General features: G+C 48.8%; 1 protein-coding gene across 5 annotated transcripts in view; it reads right to left on the minus strand.

The window, feature by feature from the left end:
- Nucleotides 1-20,116, minus strand: part of LOC106890635 (CUB and sushi domain-containing protein 2-like) — a 291,319-nt gene that overhangs the window by 76,545 nt on the left and 194,658 nt on the right. For all 5 annotated transcript variants that reach the window (XM_014946585.1, XM_014946584.1, XM_014946583.1 and 2 more), the window contains 10 exons: nucleotides 18,496-18,634; nucleotides 17,509-17,696; nucleotides 16,928-17,116; nucleotides 16,604-16,720; nucleotides 10,139-10,354; nucleotides 7,039-7,227; nucleotides 4,511-4,680; nucleotides 2,742-2,898; nucleotides 2,179-2,370; nucleotides 763-889 (listed from right to left, as the gene is read on the minus strand). In XM_014946585.1, the coding sequence (XP_014802071.1) occupies nucleotides 763-889; nucleotides 2,179-2,370; nucleotides 2,742-2,898; nucleotides 4,511-4,680; nucleotides 7,039-7,227; nucleotides 10,139-10,354; nucleotides 16,604-16,720; nucleotides 16,928-17,116; nucleotides 17,509-17,696; nucleotides 18,496-18,634 (1,684 nt within the window). The remainder of the gene's footprint in view (nucleotides 1-762; nucleotides 890-2,178; nucleotides 2,371-2,741; nucleotides 2,899-4,510; nucleotides 4,681-7,038; nucleotides 7,228-10,138; nucleotides 10,355-16,603; nucleotides 16,721-16,927; nucleotides 17,117-17,508; nucleotides 17,697-18,495; nucleotides 18,635-20,116) is intronic.

A 20,116-nucleotide genomic window follows, 5' to 3' on the forward strand; every position in this document is an offset into this window, starting at 1 on the left:
GGTAAGAGAAGTCAGAGGAGCAGGAGGAGAAAACAGTCTGGGTCTTTGTACAGACCAGATGTTTAGAAACCACCTTGAGTCTTTCCTTTGGGAGGATAATTACATTGTATGTGTTCCATTTATCATTAAAACAATAAAGCAACGCAATCAGAAGATGAAGGCTACGTGCTGTGGCCTGTTTTCCAGCTGCCCACTCACATCTGGGGACCGTCACACCTGACCATTCATTCTCACAAACGTGAGACAGAGCTCATCCCTTTCAGCAGTAATTTACTCAGGCAGCACAAATGGGAGATAAACCAAACCCACAACTGCCTTCCATTTATCCTGCCCTGGGACGTGATCTTCCAAGGAATTGTATATATTTTGTTCCACATTTTAGGATTATGTCACTTGGACACACGGTTAAATATTGTTGGGAAATTCAACACTAACCTGGTGGAAAAGGTTTGTTTCTGAACACACGCTGTTAAGGAAAGGGTTGAAAAGCACCTACACTGCACATAAAAGTCTTGGGTGTTATTTTGACACAGAAATACCACAGGCACCACGTACGGGGCTAAAGAGCTCAAGAGATGGTGAAGTGATGCTGCTCCTGTCCTACCTGGGAAGGAGATAAACCAGTGCCTGTGCCTTCACTGGGGACTCTCAAAGTGACAGGGCATTCTCTCATATTTGCCTTCTCTAATTATTGTCCTACTTCTGGAAAAATAAGCTGTACATGGAAAGAAAACCAAGCTACAGTGACCCAGCCCGACTCACCCTATGGTGCAACCAGCTTCTGCCTCGATGGTCCAAATGCAGTTGAGGTTGTGGTCGTAGGGCGTCGGGTACCCGGGAGACAGGATCCGTCCCGACGACTCTCCTTTGATAGTGCCCCCACACTCCGCTGGAAGAAACACATGGGTTAGTGAGAAGATTCATGACAAATCATGGTTCTCGCTTGGCAACAATGCAAATCTCATCCTGTGAATACAACAGGGAGTATTTCTTGCCATTTAAAGAGATGTTCGTAAAGCCTACAAAACCAAGATAAAAAGACTCATTTAATTCAGCTAAAAGGCTGAGTTATCTGAATAACTGCACTTCTGTGCACATTCCTGGCATCTGACACGCTGTCAAAGCTCCCCTCCACCTTTCTGACTTTGAGTGAGTAAAGGCACAGGCTGCCAGTATCCTGCCTTCTCCCATTCACACGTGTGGGGTGAAAGAGCTCAGTTCTTCTGCTTCTGTCTGCAAAACATCTTCACTGTTCATCAGTGTGATAAACAAAGAGCCAATATACATATGTACCTGCTAAATGAACCTCAAAAGATTGTGAGGATTTTGAATACATTTTCATAAGGCACCCATTAAAACTCTAAGCTTCCACGTGTTCACACAGACACAACCATTCACATGTAATAAACATAGAGCAAACAGGTTAAGAGTTAAGAAAACGGATAAATTGCAGAAATTTGTCTTTTTACCACAATGATCACGGCTAAAATTCAGCAGAGATTTGCTGCATCAAGAAAGGTCCTAACTCATGGGAGAAAACAGAATGTCACCGTCTGAGCACATCGCTTGGAACCATGAAGGCAGCCTGGTGGGACCTCAGAGGAGTGAGTTTGTAAGAACTAGAAACACCAGCTACTTGTGAGGCTGTCAAGGAACAGACCAACAGCGCTTCATTTAGATCCACAAAACTCAACACTAGAGTTTTGCAAGGAAGAAGATGTCCTTCTGGAGGGCTACAGGTGAAAGGGAACTCAGGACTTGGCAAAGAGAAGATTAACCGAGGGAATTCAAATGTCTGAGGATCTGGGATTAGATGTCATGTAGCTCTCAAATAAACATGACTTTGAGCTGTCAAACACCTGGACACACGTCGATGTCTGCCATTATCAGAAAGTGCCACTCTGTTTAACACACTCAAGTGAAAGGACAAGGTCTGGAAAGGCAGCAGTCTCCTTGCAGTGAGGCAAGAAACCTTGTCAGATCGGTGCTCAGAGCGGGGTGTTTCTTGTTAAAACCAGAGAGATCGGTTCAGAGATCTTGGTCTGGAGCTGCCTCACACAGCCCCCTCATCGGGGCAATCAATCTCAGAGTTAATGTCAGACTCTGAGGAAGAGAGGGTGTTTGGTGTGATGCCACAAGCAAAGCACTTGTCAGAAAATGTTTTAGGAGTTGTCTCACCTACACAGGTCGGCAGGGGCTGGTCCCAAGCTCTGCGCTCCCCGGTCAGACACACCAGCACCCTGCTGCCACGCAGGGTGTACCCAGGGTCACAGCTGAAGGACACCGAGCTGCCAGCAAAGTGTCCCTCGTCGTGCACCTTGTAGCCAAACTGCGGGACGCCGGGGTCCTCGCATTTAATGAGCTCAAAACCTGGGGCGGGAGAAGCAGCAGAACCGTTTTTACCAGATATTTAACAGCCAGGAGATATTAACACAAGCTCATATTAATATTTTCTTCTTAGCATCTTTTGCTGGAGAGAAGACACAACATATTGAAAATTAATTTTTTTTTTTAAATTAATATGCGACCAAGGTTCCAAAAATCTGGTATCTCAGCTTCCATCCAAAGTTCCTGTATCACCACGGCCTCACACACAGACACAAGGTTTTCTGGCATAATCACCTCCCCCTCCCCAGCTCCACTTGAGACTACAAGGTCCTTATGGTCACGCAGCTGGAACACAAAAACACACCCTTACACCTCACATTCCCACCTCCCAAGCCTATGGGCCTAAGACTTACTGGAAAACTGCAGCTCGAAGCCCTTGCTGGTGTTCTGGCTGTCGGTGATGAACTCCAGCCACATGCTGCTGGAAGTGCTGTTGATGCTGGTGCCCAGCATTTCGTTGCGGCTGAAGGAGCCCAGCAGGCGAGCGGAGCTATTGCTGCCATCATAGACCTGGGAGGAAGAAGAAACACAGACTGGGGGAAACGTATTTCATTTGCTACTTCAGGGACCAAATAATCATCCATGAGTGGGAACAGCGACAGTTCCTTTCAAGCCGGTGAAATTATCCCAACCTAGAGTCTCTCTTGATGAGACTTCACGATGCTGCTGCTCTGAGGAGCAGGATTCCCACCCTGGAGGATCCGCATCCTCCTCCTTACACCACACTCAGGGCTGGGTTTTCTGAACTAACTCTCTTTCCCCAGCACAGCTACTGGGAAAAAAACATTTTCTCCCTACAGTGACTCATAGATGTGCCTTGACCCCACAATTATTTAAGAAAAACGCCATTTATTTTTTTTTTCTGTCTTTTAGATAGCATGGTTCTCTACGAGAATAAAGAGCAACTTCTCACTAGTGGAGATTGATAGTAACTTTCCTCAGGAAGAGATGAGAAGCTGATGACAAACCTGTTGAGAGAACATCATTTCTTTCACGCCGAGTACATTCTTCGCATTAGCTGGAAATCTCTCTTTCCAGTCATTTGTGAGCTGAAAATATGTGGATTACACCTATCTGGCAGTGCAGAAGTATGGCACTTCAATAAGGACAGAGGCGTTCTCTGGGAAGATGGCTTAGCACAGCAGCACACATCGTGTAATATTAATGCCTCCTACAAAACCGGTTCTTTGTGGTTAATAGAAACTCAGCCTGGATTTGTCTCCTCCTGTATTGAGTCCTGAAACTTGTAAATGCAGATTAATCTAAGACTTGTGTACGGGAACGCTGAAAGAGCTTGAATCTGGAGTTCTGCATTTAAATAAACCCCTTTTTGCCACAGATCAGCCTTGATCCTTACAAACACAAAAATAATGCTAAGAACCTCACGCTTCCTCATGTGTTAACGGTTTCCCCTCTACAACTATGCAGGTAAGAACCGAAGTTTAGCTACAAAAGAAGAACCCCTGGCAGCCCAACAAACCTCTAAATCTCAGGGAAGGCTTCAGAGCAGAAGGTGCAGTGATATGGTACAGATATCTGCATTTTCAATGGATATAGGATTTGTGTCTGCATCCACCTGCAGAACGAAGCCTCCAAAAACCAGCCTGGCTGAAGTGCAAAGGCCATTCTCTCCCTGCTGCCTTAGAGCTCTTGCCAGAGACTGCTACGAGCTGGGGAAGTTCAGAGGTGTGATTCCCTAAAACTACATGATATATTTTTAAGCACAGCGGGGACAGGCACTGGTCAGACACTGTCCCTGGGCTGGAAGATATTGTTTCACAGATGCATTGTGTCCTGTGCCTTGCTCTGCCCTCAGAGGGGATACAGGCAGACAGTATTCCAGCCCCACTGCCCTGCCTGGAGTTCACTCCAGTCCATGGGAATTCTGCTGCTGTCTCCAAAACGGCCGTGCCAGTCACTTAACAACCCAGCAGTGACCAAGGGTCACTGGGACTCCTCGGATGAGTCCCTTCCAGAGATTATCACTGCACTGTCTGGGGCTGGGTGGCATTTTCCAGAGGCTACTCTTAGCCATCTCCATTAAAATTTTAGGACATCCTTTGCAGACCTTGCTCTCGTCAGCAGCAGAGTTGTGCTTCATTGCTCGAGACAGAAGAATTACCTTGAGGACATCTCCTGCCTCCAGTTCAAAAGTCCTGGCTTTCAGCTGGATCCCCTTTCCCGGCTGGGTCTGGATGGAGTAGATGCACTCGTGGTTGTTGTTATAGTTTATTGGGTAGTTGGGGGACAGCAGGACACCTTGGGTTCCCGTTACAGATGAACCACATTCAGCTATACAGAGACACAAAACCACATTTCAATAACCACATGTATATCCCAGCCACACAACACATGCAGGTGATTCTTCCAAACGGCCACAGATGCTCAATCCTTCCTACACCCATCTGCCAACGCATCCACGGGCTCTATTTCCAGTGCAGTCAGCAAACAAAACACTACTTAATAGCACTTCTATCGTCATTAAACCTCAGGTGCCTTGTGAGAGAGATTAATACCCTCTCCTCATATGGGCAGGGAAACTGAGTCACAGAAAGCTGACAGGCTCAGACCTCTGGAGCTGAGGGAAACAACCCCAGGGCACGAGCAGCTTTTCTGCACCCGCTCTGCCACCTCTCCTGGTCCTCCAAACCAGCAGGAGGGTGAAGGAAGGCACCAGCAGCACGTACAGAATCACAGAGTCCTCATGGTTGGAAGGGGCCTTTGAGATCCTCGAGTCCAACCACAAAAAAACCAAAACCAAAAGCAACAACAAAAAACCCCCACAAACCACAAAAAAAACCCCAAAAAACCAAACCACAACCCCCCCACACAGACACAAACCAACAATCTCAGGCTCTAGAGCATGCCCTGAAGTGTCACGTCTACATGTTTCTTAAATACCTCCAGCTCCAGGGATGGTGACGCTTTGGAGGTGGCTTCCTCCTCCCCTCCTGCCACGTATGTAAAGCAGGACATTCTCTTTAGCACAGATAACCCAGGGATGATGCTGGAGACATCACACCCCTGGGGTCTGGTCTGAAGGAGCAGTTGGTGGGGACCATTCCCATGCTGGAGAGAGGGGCTGGGCAAAGAAGAAACCCCTCACATCGCTCTCCAGACCCACCTCTGGGGCAGGAATGGAATACAAAGTGTCTGGGTCGTCCGGCAAAAACAATTAAATCTCCTGTGATCTTAACAGGGAAGTCTCCAAGATCCACCCGTGGCCAGGCTGAGCACACAGATCTGGGTGTGCAGCAGGGACACTGGGGACAAAGCTGTCACCCTGCCAGCAGAGCCCCGTGCCCATCACCACACGGTGAGTTTGACCCATCATTATAAAACCAAGCTGCTAATTCCCAGCCAGCTGCAGCAGGGAACTGGCAGAGGGGAGCCGGTGTGTCCACTCGGCGCTGATGTCTGAGCATCGAGTGTAAAGCTTTGTTATGATTCCCTTTGATTTCCACTCCCCTGATTAGCTTTCTCTGCAACCTGATTATTATTCATGCCCTGGAGAGGCTGCTTGTCCCAGCGGGATGACGCAGCCCCGTGACCTGGCGCCGGGCGCTGCCGGGAAAGGCGTTTGGTGTGACATGGATCCACAGACCAGGGAGGCAGCCGGGCTCCTGCTGGGATGCTCTCTTTGCAGCATCCCTCAAAGTCACTGACACAGAGCAGGACAATCCCCCTCGCAGGCTCTGCCGGGGTGAGAACAGGTAAGAGATGTGTCTGAACCAACGCTCCATGGCTCCGGGCGAGCCAGGCAGCAGCAGAGCTCTCAGAGTTTCCTACTTATTACATAGTACAACAAAAATACACGTTAAATCTTTTTGCGAAGGCCTGGAGCATCCTTCTCTCCTCTCCTGCTGTAGCACATCCCTGCTTTTGTTCTCCTGTGCCACCTGTTCCCCGGGAGGGGGATGCTCCACAGACCCTGCCAGGCAAGAGCCGCTGTGGCCCGGCTGCATCAGCGCTGCAGAGGAATCCTTCTTCTCCTCCATTCCTTTGGTTTACTTATTAGTATAAACAATGGCTGGAGGGATTGCAAAAAGGACTTGCAATGGTTAGGAGGAGCAGAAGGGAAAGGTGTAAGGTCCAAGGAACCTCTGGAGGATAATGCCAAGGTAAAAGCCAGAGGGGGTTGCCCTGAGACATCCAGGCTAACGTGGAATTTGCATTGTTGGAAATCACCCACCCAGAAGCAGCTTTCACGTCTGGACTATTAAGCTTTACAGCACTCTGATTCAAAGGGAGGACGGCCTTAAACCCATGCTGTTTTATGGAAACTATCCCAAAAGGGATGATAGCTCTCCCACGGCTCACCATTAATTCATTGTGCAATCGTTGGGGCTCGAGGGCAGGACCAGGGACGGGCTGCGGGGACTCGGGGCTTCTGGTGACGTGTGTGACCCGTTCTGCCCTGCACCTGGTGTGCTCCCACCTGGGAGAGGACTGTGACCCCTCTGCCTGTCCCCCCTATCCCCACACATGGGGCTGACAAAGCTCCTTCCAGCTCCCTCTCTCCCATCCCTGCACCAAACCACCCCACCAGCTGAAGGACACCATCCCAGGGGATGCCACCCATCCCTGCCCACCGAAACAATCCGGCACAGCGTAACCAACCAAGCAAAATGAAAGCACATGACCACCTACCAACACACCTTGGCAGAGGCGAACTCCACACACGCCGTCTCCCCCCGAGGCAGGTGATGCGGGACGCGCCCTCCAGCCGGTACCCGGGGAAGCAGGAGAAGGTGAGGACATCCCCCACCCCGAACTGCAGACCCTTCCGGATGCTGTAGGCTGGGACCTCCGGCTCGTCACAGGGCTCCAGGTCATACTCTACAGGGGACAAAGGGGACATTTACAGAACCGTAGGGTGACACTTCGTATTCCACTCTCCCCCGTGAGGGTGCCCCCTGAATTGCCATCAAATGGCAATCCCCCTGAACGTGAGGATGAGGAGGGAGCTCTGAGTTTTGATCCAGCTTCAGTGAAGCTCTGCAAAGGAATCACAGAACAGTTTGGGTTGGAAGGGACCTTTGAAGGTCACCTAGTCCAACCCCCTGCCACGGGCAGGAACATCTTCAATGAGCCCAGGTTCCTTAGAGCTCCATCCAGCCTGGCCTTGAATGTTTCTAGGGATGGGGCATCTCCCACCTCTCTGGGCAACCTGGGCCAGGGTCTCACCACCCTCAGTGTAAAAAAATTCCTAGTCTAAACCTTCCCTCTTTTAGTTCAAAACCATTATCCCCCATCCTGCTAAAATGTCATCTTTCCTGGAGCCCCTTTAGGGACTGGAAGGGGCTCCAAGGTCTCCCTGGAGCCTTCTCTTCTCCAGGCTGAACCCCCCCAACTCTCTCAGCCCCCCCTCCCAGCAGAGGGGCTCCAGCCCTCCCAGCATCTCCGGGGCCTCCTCTGGCCCCGTTCCAACAGCTCCATGTCCTTCTGCTGTTGGTGGCCCCAGAGCTGGAGGCAGCACTGGGGGGGTCTCCCCAAAACGGAGCAGAGGGGCCAGAATCCCCCCCTGGCCCTGCTGGCCATGGGGCTGGAGATGCTGCCCAGGGTGTGTGGGGGTTTCTGGGCTGCCAATGCACATTGCTGGGTCATGGCCAGCTCTTCCCCCCCAACCCAGCACCCCCAAGTCCTTCTGGGCAGGGATGTTCTCCATCCCTCCATCCCCAGCCAGTGCTGGTACCAGGGAAACATCCTTCTTTGAGCCAGGAAGACCAGTCTGGGTTTCACACTCAATATTCAGCCCCCAGGGTGTCACCAGGATCTTGATTTAAACCAACTCGAAATACAACAGGTCTCACTTTCTGTCACTGTTGTCAGCCAAACAAGAAAGTGACATCAGTGGTGACAAAGCAGGATGGAAATTTGTCGCTCTCCCCCTGGTTTAGCCAAATGAAGATGAATTGATCCGGATGGGATTTCTGCTGCCTCTACATTACTAATCCCGAAAATGAATGAACACAGCATCTTGCTTGGGGAACGCAGGAGAACATTTAAGCTGCTGCTCAATGAAAGGTCATGCAGCATTATGGCTAAGAGCCAAATGTATATCTTTGACCACAAAACATTTTGAAGGAAACCTGTTTTGAAGGTTATTTTTTGAAAAATAATAGACCTGCAAGGTACAAAGCGTCTACATATATATCTAAAGGAAGCTAAAAATGTAACTGACTCCCATTTTCCTTTTCCAAGAAAAGAAAGAAGTCCCCAAACACACTAAAAATAAGAGTTATAATTAGATAATTTGAGAGAACCTTTTTTTTTCCCCCTTTTTTAAATGCAAAAAGCCATTTTCCCCCCATCAAAATGGAAGTTAATTGGATTTTTTAAACGCAAAAAGCCATTTCCCCCCATCAAAATGGAAGTTAATTGGAAACTTTCCAAGAAGTTTCCATGGAGTATCATATGGCAAATCCCTGACTTCAGAGGCCAGAACAAAGGGATGGGAAAGCAGTTCTCTGGGTGCAGAGGGTTTGACCTGCATCTTTGGCAACAGCTCTGTCCGTCAGAGCGAGCACCAGCCCCAGCTCCGTGATGGAAAGGGGCATTTCTCCTCCAGGCTGGATCTGTGGCCGTGGCCTCAGGACGACAGGGTACACTGGGATACAGACCAGGACAGCGGGGGTGTGACAAGCTTTCCTCCTTAAACAGATTGTGTTACAGAACAGCTTGTCGGGGCACTCAGGCAGCAAATATTACATTTTCTGAACCGCATGCGCAGGCAAATGCTTCGGCAGTCCTTTGTAGGAGTTTGGGGTGAAGGACACAGTTTAACACCTTGAGCACTTCAACCAGGGATTACCCACCCAAAGCGAGTAATGGTGAGTGTGTGGAGCTGTTCTGCACGGGCAAACCTGCTTTATCTGGGTCTCTCCCCACATGCTGCTCTTCATGGACAACTTCTGGAAATCCAGAACCTCATTTGGAGAAACCAGCATTTTCTATCATGGCAAACGGAAGTTGGTGCAACAGAAGTGGTTCAGTAAGTGCAGGACTGGGTGGTTTATGGGGAACCAGAACCCATCTCACCACGGCAGGAGCCAGAAGGGTTCCCACCATCAGCAAAATCCTGCATTCCTGGTGCCCTGCGACGTACCCAGGAGCTCTGCTCTCACCTGCTCTTACCGCAGGCCAGAGGAAGCCCAGCAAGAGAAGACACTGTCTCCAGTTCCCCAGCGATGCCAGTGGGCTGAAGGACACCTGGCTTGGGCTGCACGTGGAGTGTGTTACACCCAGGACAGGCTGAAGCCACGGCAGAGGCTGGGTCATGGGATGAGCATCCAAGGGGAGTGATGAACCAAAGGGAATAAAAGAGACCAGACGGACAATGGGAGTGACCAGCTCTGCCTCACTCCTTGTCCAAGAAGTCCAGATTGCTCAATGCTGCCTTCCAATAGATCCCATCTGTCCCAGCTTCCCATGTTGGAAATGGAAATGTTGTAACTACCGCAGTGATTTTCCTCTGATAAACTGAGAAGGAAGGCATCTGGAAGAAAGAGGGATAGCTTATCCCAAAAAAACTGCGAGCTGAAACTCTGTCCATAAATGGAACAGAAAGGGGACTGCAAGGAGGGCGTTTCCTGGGACGTACTGTGGTTTAATGCTAGAAAAATTCACTGGGGTAACAAGAGGAGTGACCGTCAGTGACCCAAATCACAGCACTGCATTACAGGAAATTATTCCCAAGACCTAGAAAAGTGGGAAGGAAAGGGGAGGAATGTCCACCCCTTGTTCTTACCTGAGAAGGTGATGTTGAAGCCCTCGTAGGACATGGAGAAGTCTGAGATGAAGCGAATTTGAGCAGAGAAGTTTCCAAAGAGCCCGGCGCTGAGCGGGGCCGGGAGCCGAGAGCCCGTCAGCTGCTTCAGAGGCTGAGCAAAGCTGGTGTTTTCGGTGATGAGGAGGTAGTCGTGGCCATTCTCCAAGTGAAAGGTATGAAAGGTGAAGAACACACCTGCAGGGGAGGAAAAACAGAGCTGGCTTCAGCCAGCAGCGCTGGTACGGCACCCCTCGGCCCCGGAGCCAAAGCCCCTCTCCCTGGGATGACACCAGCATCGATTCCCTGCCTCCCAGTAACAGCAGCACAACTGAGAAGGGAAAACACACTGAAAAACACGGGCACAATCATCTCTGAAATGAAACAGATGAAAAAAGTGAACCAAGGGAACAGTACACAGCCCAGAACAGAGAAAGGCAGTCGAGATCTTGGATTCCTGTGCCTTTGTGAGACAGGAACAGAGACAACGCCGGCTCGCTCGAGGGACGCACCAGCCGTGGAAAGGACTGAGCCCGGCGGCTGGGAGGAGGGTTCTATTTTAAAAGCCTTGACCTTTAGATGGGTAGCAAGAGCAGCAAAAGCTGGAGTTGTAAGGCCTTGAAAACAACAAAAAACAAGTTATGTTCTGGAAGGAATTCATACCTAGAAAAATAGGACGTAATCCAAGTATCAAGGTCAGAGAGGCTTTTCCAGAACAGAAAGTTTGCCGGCAGCGGGACTGCAGGGACTTCCCACCCCTTCCTGGGATGGGGCTGAGGACAAGGGGAGCAATCACACGTGGACAGACACGTGTTTCCTCAGCCACGTGAGGCTCATCACCCACCCACGGGCATCTCCCCTGTAGGGGTACCTCCTGCAGCCCCCTCCCCTCCAGCAGCCCCCCAACACCTTGCTCCAGGGCACAGCCCTGTCCTGCTGCTGGCCCTTCCCTGCCTGTCACCCACCCCAGGACCTGCTGTCCCCTCTCAGGGCAGTCAGCCCAGGTCTTACCACCCATAATAGAGCTTAGAATCAAAGCAAATCCTATACTTTTATCCCCATTATACTGACAAAAATAAACCCCACAACAGATTCAACTACAGAAAGAACAAAGATGGGAAAACTGTTTTGTCTCCTCTTCCAAAATCTATTTCAACAATTGGAAAGATTTCAGTGAGAAGGCTGTGACCTTGCTGCATTTGTAAATGAGCATGGAAGGAGTAATGCGTTGCTTAAAGTATCCTTCACACCTACACAGGCAAAATAGTAAGTACTTCAGGCTTCTGCAAAAAAAGCACGGTGATTTTTCATGCTGGAATTCAAACGCAATTAGAAACACTTATTCTCTGGAAAATAGTCCCCATCTTTGAAAAACAAAAACCAGCAGCGCCAGCTTTCAGAGAGCAAAGCGAGGCAGGATCCGCTGTCAGGAACCCGGTCACATTCCCCTCACATGAATAAAATAAAAGCCTCTTTGCATTGATACAGCTTCATTCATCCAGAGATCTTTGCACACCGAGGGGGAGGCTCCCGAGCTTCACAGCCCCCATAGACCTGCAGAACTCAGCAGGACGAGAGACACAGACCCCCCCCATGCAGAGCCAAGGGCTGGAATTTGGTCTCCCAGGGGTCCCAGGCAGATCCCTGCCTCCTGGAGGGAGCACCCAGGGGCCTGACCAACCCCTTTCATTTAAGCCAATGATTAACAACAGGGAGAGCGCCAGCATCTCTGTCTCTGCACCCCGGCTCTGCCAAAGCTTCAAAAGCAAACCCAGGAAATCTCCTCCTTACTCCCCATTCACTCCTGGAGATCAGGATGAGACCAACCTCGAGACTGCTTAGAGCTCCGGAACATGAGATTTAATATCCATCCCAACAGCTTTCTGTCAGCATCAAATTATAACTCTGAATATTCCATTTATTTCTACGTCTATCCCATTTCTTTTTGAAGGTCTGCTGGTCACATGCAAGCAGTTTCCTTCCAAGAAATGAAGGCTGGAGAGGCTGGTAAGCAATACAAGGTCCTTCCCATGGAAAAGGTGGGATGGGGAAGGAGCAGGGCTCACAGGGCACCTCAACTGCCTCCCTCCCTCCCCATCTTCATCCCTGCACCCTGATCCTCAGGATTTGTGTGACCCACTGCTTAGTGATGACCCAAAGGGGTCTCGACTCTCACAATTCCTTTCTTATATCCAGGTAAATATTACACGGAGCCTGGCAGAAAATTTTTTGTTCCCCTGCAGAACTCCACGAAAGTAAGAAACATCTAAGTTTCCAAATGCTTATTATTCTCACCAGCAGCACAGTCAATTGGAAATAGCTATGACCTGCTTTGGCCTGAGAGCTTGGTGAGATGCAGTGAATACAAAATGTCTTAAGTTTTCCCTGTTTATCAACTGACAGTAAATTTATACCCTCGCCTTTACAAAGCCCAATCTTGGAAACAGAAACAACATCACTCCACCGAAATCAACACACCGGCAGAGAAACACAAGCATAATTCAGTCCCCAGAACGGGGAGGGCAGCCCCCGACTCCACGTCTTTCAACATAACAACCCCAATCACAGGGCACAAGCCTCTCCAGCAGCAGAGCCAGTTAAGGGCTGGGCAACCGTAGCCACAAGGGCTAATTACAAACTCATTTTAAAGAATTTGTGACTCTGATTAAACCTTTGCTCTGGTCTGAGATTTACTGTGGCACAAAATGCCTCTGCAAATGCAGGGTTTTTTTTCTACCATTCTCTGTAAAAGAAACAACAAAACAAATTATAGGGAAGAGAAATCACTTTGAAGTTCTCAGATTAAAAATAATAGTCTCTCTTTAAACGTTTAAATACCTTTAAAATTAAGCTGCTTTTAAACTCAAATTGTACAGCTCACGAGTCCATAAAGTAAATCAGTGTCTGCAGTCACATAAAAATAACTCCTGTAACAACCAACTTGTTTCAATTAGGGGACTCGTGTGCCGGCCACGTGCGAGATGTTCATAAAGATCTGGGGGTGAATAACTTGAGATTGGCTTTTGTGATGCAGATTGTCCCTGCTCGGTCACGGCCTTGGCAGGGAACATCCCCCATCCCGGGGAGGGACAAGCCCTGAACTCTATTTTATGGGAGATGAAGGACTTCCCAGGGCTGGGACAGCAGCCGTGCTGCAAGCCCAAGCAGGAAGGTATTAGTGGAAGGGGATGTGGGAAACTTAAAAAGTAGAAAAAGAAAAATCAGGTGCAATAGCAAACATTGAGGGTGCCTATAGAAGAGCTGGGGAGGGACTCTTTGCCAAGAAGGGTAATGATAGGACAAGGGGAAATGGTTTTAAACTGGAAGAAAAAAGATTCAGATTAGATATCAGAAAGAAATTTTTTACTATGAGGGTGGTGAGACACTGGAACAGGCTGCCCAGAGAAGCTGTGGCTGCCCCATCCCTGGAGGGGTTCAAGGCCAGGCTGGATGTGGCCTTGAGCAACCTGCTCTAGTGGGAGGTGTCCCTGCCCAGGGCAGGGGGGTTGGAACTCGATGATCTTTGAGGTCCCTTCCAACCCAAACCATTCTATGAGTCTATGAGTCTATGATTTAAGTCATGTAAATATATCCCCTGCTTGGGATAATCCTGCTCACGGCAGATCTGTTAAAGCTTCTGGGTTTAACAAACCCCAGATTTACCCACTGGTCCCTGGTTCACCCACTGGTCCCCGAGAAGAGGGAGCTGAAAGACAAGGACAGAGCACGGCGAGGAGATGCCGCACAGCGAGTGTGCTGCCCACGGGGTGAGCTGGGAACAGGGTCCCTGACACCTTTTCTAAAGACTCTTCTGTTCCCCAAGGACTAAATTCGTTCCATTTCAGCAGCTACTGCCCTGACTCGGGATCACTCTGTGCCACTGCTCTCTGCTGAGGAAGGAGAAGGAACGCTGCAGGGATGCTGAGAGGAGCGGGGAGAAGCTCGTTGCAATGCATTACACAGCAGTTCAACACAGAGACAGCAGGGAAAGGGGATGACTAAGACAGACAGAATAGTGCTGCAAGAGGAGGGATGGGTAGTACGTGTGTGTGTGTGTACATACCTGTGTGTGTGTACATATGTGTTTGTGTGTACATACGTGTGTGTGTGTACATAGCTGTGTGTGTACACACGCTCCCACCAGCACAGCCCAGCATCTAAATACATTTCAGCATCTTTCACAAAACATTAAAAAGGAGACTTTTCTTTCTTCGTCTCCTCTCCCATCGCGCTGGTAAATAAACAACCAGCCCGACCCACAGGGACGAGGCAGGGGAGGTCTCCCTGACACATAACACGGCTACACACCAGCTTATTACAACTTGACAATGTCCTCTATCAACCCTCTCCTCTCGCCCCAAACCTCTAACTGCATTTGGAGATCTCCTGCCCCCAAGCAGCTCCCTGGATGCAGCTCCCCCAGCCCAGAAAACTCCACAAAGGCAGAAAAGGTGATTCTGGATGGGGACAAAGCGCTGCCACCGCAGCCACTGCCCTGCAGAAGGACACCAGATCCCACCCTCTGCTGCAGTTCATTCCTAAGGAGCTTGTGGAGACCAACCTTGAAGGGAGGACACCAGCAGAGGGTAAGGAAAGAGATGAAAATACCAAACAAAACAACATGAACATGCTCCTTTTCAATGAAGTAAGAGATTCTTCTCAACACAAACACGCTCCTTTTCAATGAAGTAAGAGATTCTTCTATACCAAACACTCAACTTCTTTTCTCAGAAGCTTATCCTCACCCTTCCAGCACAACCCGATAGGTAAGAAGAGCTGAAGTTCTTGTCAAAGAGGCCTGTGAATTTTCACTGCAATGAGCTGCATTTACAGAAGAGCTCACACTTTGATTTTCTAATATTTGTTACCTGTAGCTAAAGCCAGGATTTCTGAAAAATCTGATGGGCTTCAGAGCATGGAAGCTTGGACCAGCTTTTCAGAGAGTTCAACATAGAATCATAGAATTGTCCAGGCTGGAAGGGACCTTTAAGATCATCTAGTCCCACTGTCAACCTAACTCTGATAAAACCCCATCCCTAAACCATGTCTCTAAGTGCTATGTCAGCCTGTCTTAGGGCAGCTCCTCTCAGTGTGACAAACACGGTCCAGCTCCAGGTGGTCACATCCAGGGCTGGATTCTTCGGATGATGCAGAACTGCCTGCCACTGAACTGTTCTCAGGGCTGTGCCACAAAATGGCCCCAGCAGGATCTTTTACAGGACAGGGGACAAAAAGCCCTCGGCGTTGCTCAGGCACAGCGCACCTCTGTAGCTCAAAATGCACGGTGGTTTTGTCGAGCTCTGCTTAGCTGGCTCAGAAGACTTTCTTCTGATGTCGGCATAAAAGCACCCAGGCCATCAGAGGTTCACTTTCTCCTATAAAAGAGTGTCAGCTCTCTGCATTGTGCTTAGCTTAGCTACCGGATAATGCCGTGTCTCATCGGCGAGCCGAATCCCAGGCAGAGTGGATTAATGAAGAGTGGATTGCTGCTACTCAACAGAATACTTTTCACAGCGTGTGATGGTTCCCTTAATGCACTGTGCTGTTCATTGACAAGTTTATTTGCTGTAATACAAATGGTATTTGCAAAATTGGCTGATGATAGCTCCCGTCGTGCTGGTATCCGGTACGATGAGACAGTAATATAGGAGAGCATAAAGTTACATAAAGGGTTTATACCCTTTGTGCTTACCCCAGGCAGATACTGACTGGATCAGGAGAAATTACCTCCTGCACTTGTACATAAAACTTGCTCTCTAATCGTCAATGATACGTTTTCTTGAAATTTTCCTCCAAGACAAAAGATGGGCCTGGGCTGCAGAGGAGATTGGACTAAATAGATCTGCACTTTGCTGGTAACACTCCTTGCTCGTGGGGAGATGGGAGCTGCAGAACTAGGACAGAGCTGGGAACCGAGAGCCTGAGCTCTGCCCCATGTCTGGGAATGATTTACTACACGCTTCCACTTCTCCATCTGTAAAATGTTATACAGACAGGATCCAGCACCGCAACAAAAAAAAAGGCTGAAAGTGCTACCAAGGGCCAAATGTTACTGTAGTGGTGTTGGTGGCAGCTCACCCTTCCTCCATGGGGCTTTACTACCAGTAGCAAGTAGCCAAATACTGGGTATCTAAATACAACAATATCCAAATACCAGCTAACTGGCCAGAGGATACTGCCACAAAGCTCTGAAACCAACAATAACACCTGGTATGGGCTCTCAGATCTGTGGCTTTGATATGGGACCATCCTTCCCTCTTAATCCTCTCCACTTCCAAGGGATTAAGAGATGCAACACCAAACACCTCTGCATCTTGTCCAGAGACAACATCTGGGTGGTGGCAAGAATGGCAACTGGTCATGGGTACCCATCACCACCAAGAGCACTTGTCTCCCACTGACCACGACCCTCCAAGTCCACCTCGAAGACCACTCGAAGCTTCTCACCTTTTCCATGCGATGTTTCTATGGTCCACGTGCAGTTCAAGTTATTGGGATAAAAATCAGGGAAGCCTGGGGATAAGATGGTACCACTGGAACCACGGATGTAACCTCCACATAGAGCTGCAAAAAAAAAAAACCAAAACAAAAGAAAAAAGAATTAAAGAATTCAAACCCCATCATCAACTGGAAGAATATCAGCTCTGCATGTCAAAACAGCCCAACCCATCAAAATAATCAACATATACACAAATCAAATGTCACTGTGAACCTCATGACTGCTGCTTTGCTTTGCCATCTCCTGTGGGTGTTACCTCCTGCCCCCCTTACCCTCACAGCTGGGCAGGGGCCGGCTCCACTGGAAGTTGGGCTCACACTCCAGGGCTTCGCTGTCGCTCAGGGTGTAGCCCGAGTCGCAGCTGAAGGTCACCAGAGCTCCCACGTAGAAATCGTTCCCGTGGCGCTGGCCGTTCACCGGGATCCCCGGGTCCAAGCAGTGGTCAGACTGGAGCTTCACAGCTGTGGCAAACAAACCCACTGGTGTCAGAGCCCTTGGTGGCCACAGAGCCCCCTGCGAGGGGCAGCCCGGGGGAAAGTCCATCTCCTCCTCCGAGCTCACGCAAAGTCCTACTGATTATCCCCAAAGTAAGAGGATGAAACGGGCAGAGGAACTCAGCTCTGCCTCCTAAAATCTATAATATTCTTTAGATGCTAAAATAAAAAAAAACAACAACCCTCCTCTAAACACCCAAGATGGTTGAAAAGCAGAAACTGCTCCTTCACTTGCATTCCCCAATCACTGTAATGGCACTAACTGCCTGGTGAGGGGAGAGGCAAGGCCAATGATGGCCCCTGATTGAGTCCATTGTGCTGCTGGAGAGAGCATAATTACATGAATAACTTGCACTTACTTTCATATCGGATCTGAAAGCCTATGTCAGAGTGGCTTTTGTCAGTGGTGAAGAGGAGGTAGAGGTAGTTGCTGGTGCTGATGAGGAACTGGGGCACCTGGGTCCCATCATAGACACCTATCAACGGGGAGGAATAGGAGCGGCCATCTCGCACTTCCAGGGTGTCATAATTCACCTCTGTCTTGAATCTGAAAGGGACATGAGAATACATCTGTGGAAAACCAGCACGGCTAATTTCTCTTTATTGCAGTCCTGAATGTGCCCTGATGACCAGGAGGCAGCACAGCCCACGGGGCAATACGCAGGTCCATCTCTGCTGCCCGACCTTTGGCAGGATGAGCATCTCCCTGAGAACATCTCCCTTGTCCAGTTCTGGGCTCCCCAGTTCCAGAAGGACAGGGAACTGCTGGAGAGGATACAGCAAAGGGCTACAAAGACCATGAGGGGCCTTCCAAACCCATATAATCCTGTGATTCTGTAACACCTCATTCCCCTCCTACACATTTTGGCTTCTTTCTGATCCTTCACCTGCAGACACCGAGCACTCTCAGCAGCAAGAAGTGTCTCACTCTACATGAACAACCACCTCTCAGACACAGAGACCCAGGTTCAGGAAAGCACAGCCTTCCTCAGACAGAGAAATCCAGGGCACGTCAGGAGACTCCTCCCCGGAGAGCTGAGCACGGGGGAGCTCAGCCTCCAAAAATGTGTCCTACCTGTGTCTAAAATAGCACCGCAAATTAGCAGGAGGTAGTCAAGAAAAAGGGAAAAAAATCACCATTTTCCACCTTTTCTTCCTTGAACGTTTGCTGAATTTTAATGTCTTGCCAGGAGTTAATAAAAAAAATAAAGAGAGAGACTCGCTGCCAAACACAGCCCTGAGCTGATGGTTCTCTTTTCCGCCGGGGGTGGCTGCAGCTCCCCACGGCTGGAACCACCCCCAAGAAATAATAAATGCAAATAAGAAACTTTGGAGAAGGTGAGCACCTGTCAAAGGTGATCTTGATGGGGTAGCCCGGCTGGGCCTCGATGACCCACGCGCAGCTCAGGGAGTCCTTGTAGAAGCCGGGCCAGCCCGGGGACAGGATGGTTCCACTGGGAGACGTCAGGTGGCCCCCACAGGGCGCTGGGGACAAGGGAAACCACAGGGGTCAGGGGAAGAGCATCACAGAAGCTGTGCCACCATCACACATACCCCTCCCTGCCACGCAGTCCCCCCCTGCCCTGCAATTTTTCATGCATTATTATTTTTAACACATGAGAAACAATCAGAACCTAATTAAATCATGACACTGGCTGGTAAAAACCTGCTTTTTTAGCTTAAAGTGAAGATGCAGCAGCCTGCTACTGTACCTGTACAGGGAGTCAGCAGCCTGACCTTGTGCAGTGACTCTAAGGGGACAGGGTATAATGATTATTAGCTATAAAACCAGAGAAAACTGCAAGGTCAGTTTGCATTTCAGCAGCTGCAGGTGCCAGAAAATCTTTCATATCTCTGGTAATTGAGTCATGTCTTCTGTTCCACAAGGGACATCATAAGACTATGGCATTTATTCCACATTGTGGTCCCTTGTGCCAGCAGCAGCAGCTCAAGACATATTACTATCTTTTCTGGAAAAAGGACACTGGATCTGACAGACCAGAGGTAGAAAATTCTATAGCCCTAAATAATTGCAACATATTGGCCTCTAAAAAAATCAAATGGGATGGAAAAGTGTGTCTGTTGTGTGAGTTTGTGCTCGCCCTGCTCAGCGCTTTGCAGGATCCATCACTGAGATGTTTCTTCATGTACACTTACAGATACATAAACTTAATGGTTCATACTTGTGAAAGTAATGGAAACCCTGAATCAAACCTATAGATGTTTTATTGTCAGCTGCTTGCGAAAGAAAAATTACCCAAGAATATAAAAAAGTCCAGCTTCTTATTACAAAAAGTTAGTGAACACAATTGACACATTCTTCTTTCAATCTGAAAGACAATGGACTAGATTGTGCGATTTCTACTGCTCATCCACTTGAACAATGTATGAGCAATTACTGAAATTATTTCTCAATATTACAGGACCATTTCTCAATAGCAAAGCACTTGTTATTCACATTGCTGTAAATACCAGCGCAGGGCATCACTTCCCTGAGAGCAAAGAGAACAGGGAGGCTTTTCACTTCTATCAAGCTATTTCTCCACTTCTCTTTTCCATAGCAGAAGCTTCAGAAGACCAGGAAAAAGCTTTGAAATCCACATTAAAGCCTTTAATTCAATCCATCTCCCTCATTTCTAGGTGGGCTACTGGTGCTCTTGTGGCAGAGAAATGTAAATGCAAAATTTCTCTCTCTCCACTCGATGGGAGGGATGCACCACATGGACAGAGACACAGCAAAGGTGTGTGTGAGCAAATGTTTGCAGCCAGGAGTTCTCTTTTCACAGTCAGATCTGTACTTTTTGCTTCTTTCATTATATAAATATTATACATTTTACAAGTGTCAAACATCGGGACAGAAAAAAATATTGCCACTCTCTGTTCTTTAATTCCCTTCGTGACAAGAGAAGCAGCGAAGCTTTTAGTCATCAGTAAATCAAAGCCTTTTATTATTGTTATTAGAAAAAT

The sequence above is a fragment of the Calidris pugnax genome, unplaced genomic scaffold (genome assembly GCF_001431845.1).
Source record: "Calidris pugnax isolate Ruff unplaced genomic scaffold, ASM143184v1 scaffold113, whole genome shotgun sequence".
Lineage (NCBI taxonomy): Eukaryota > Metazoa > Chordata > Aves > Charadriiformes > Scolopacidae > Calidris > Calidris pugnax.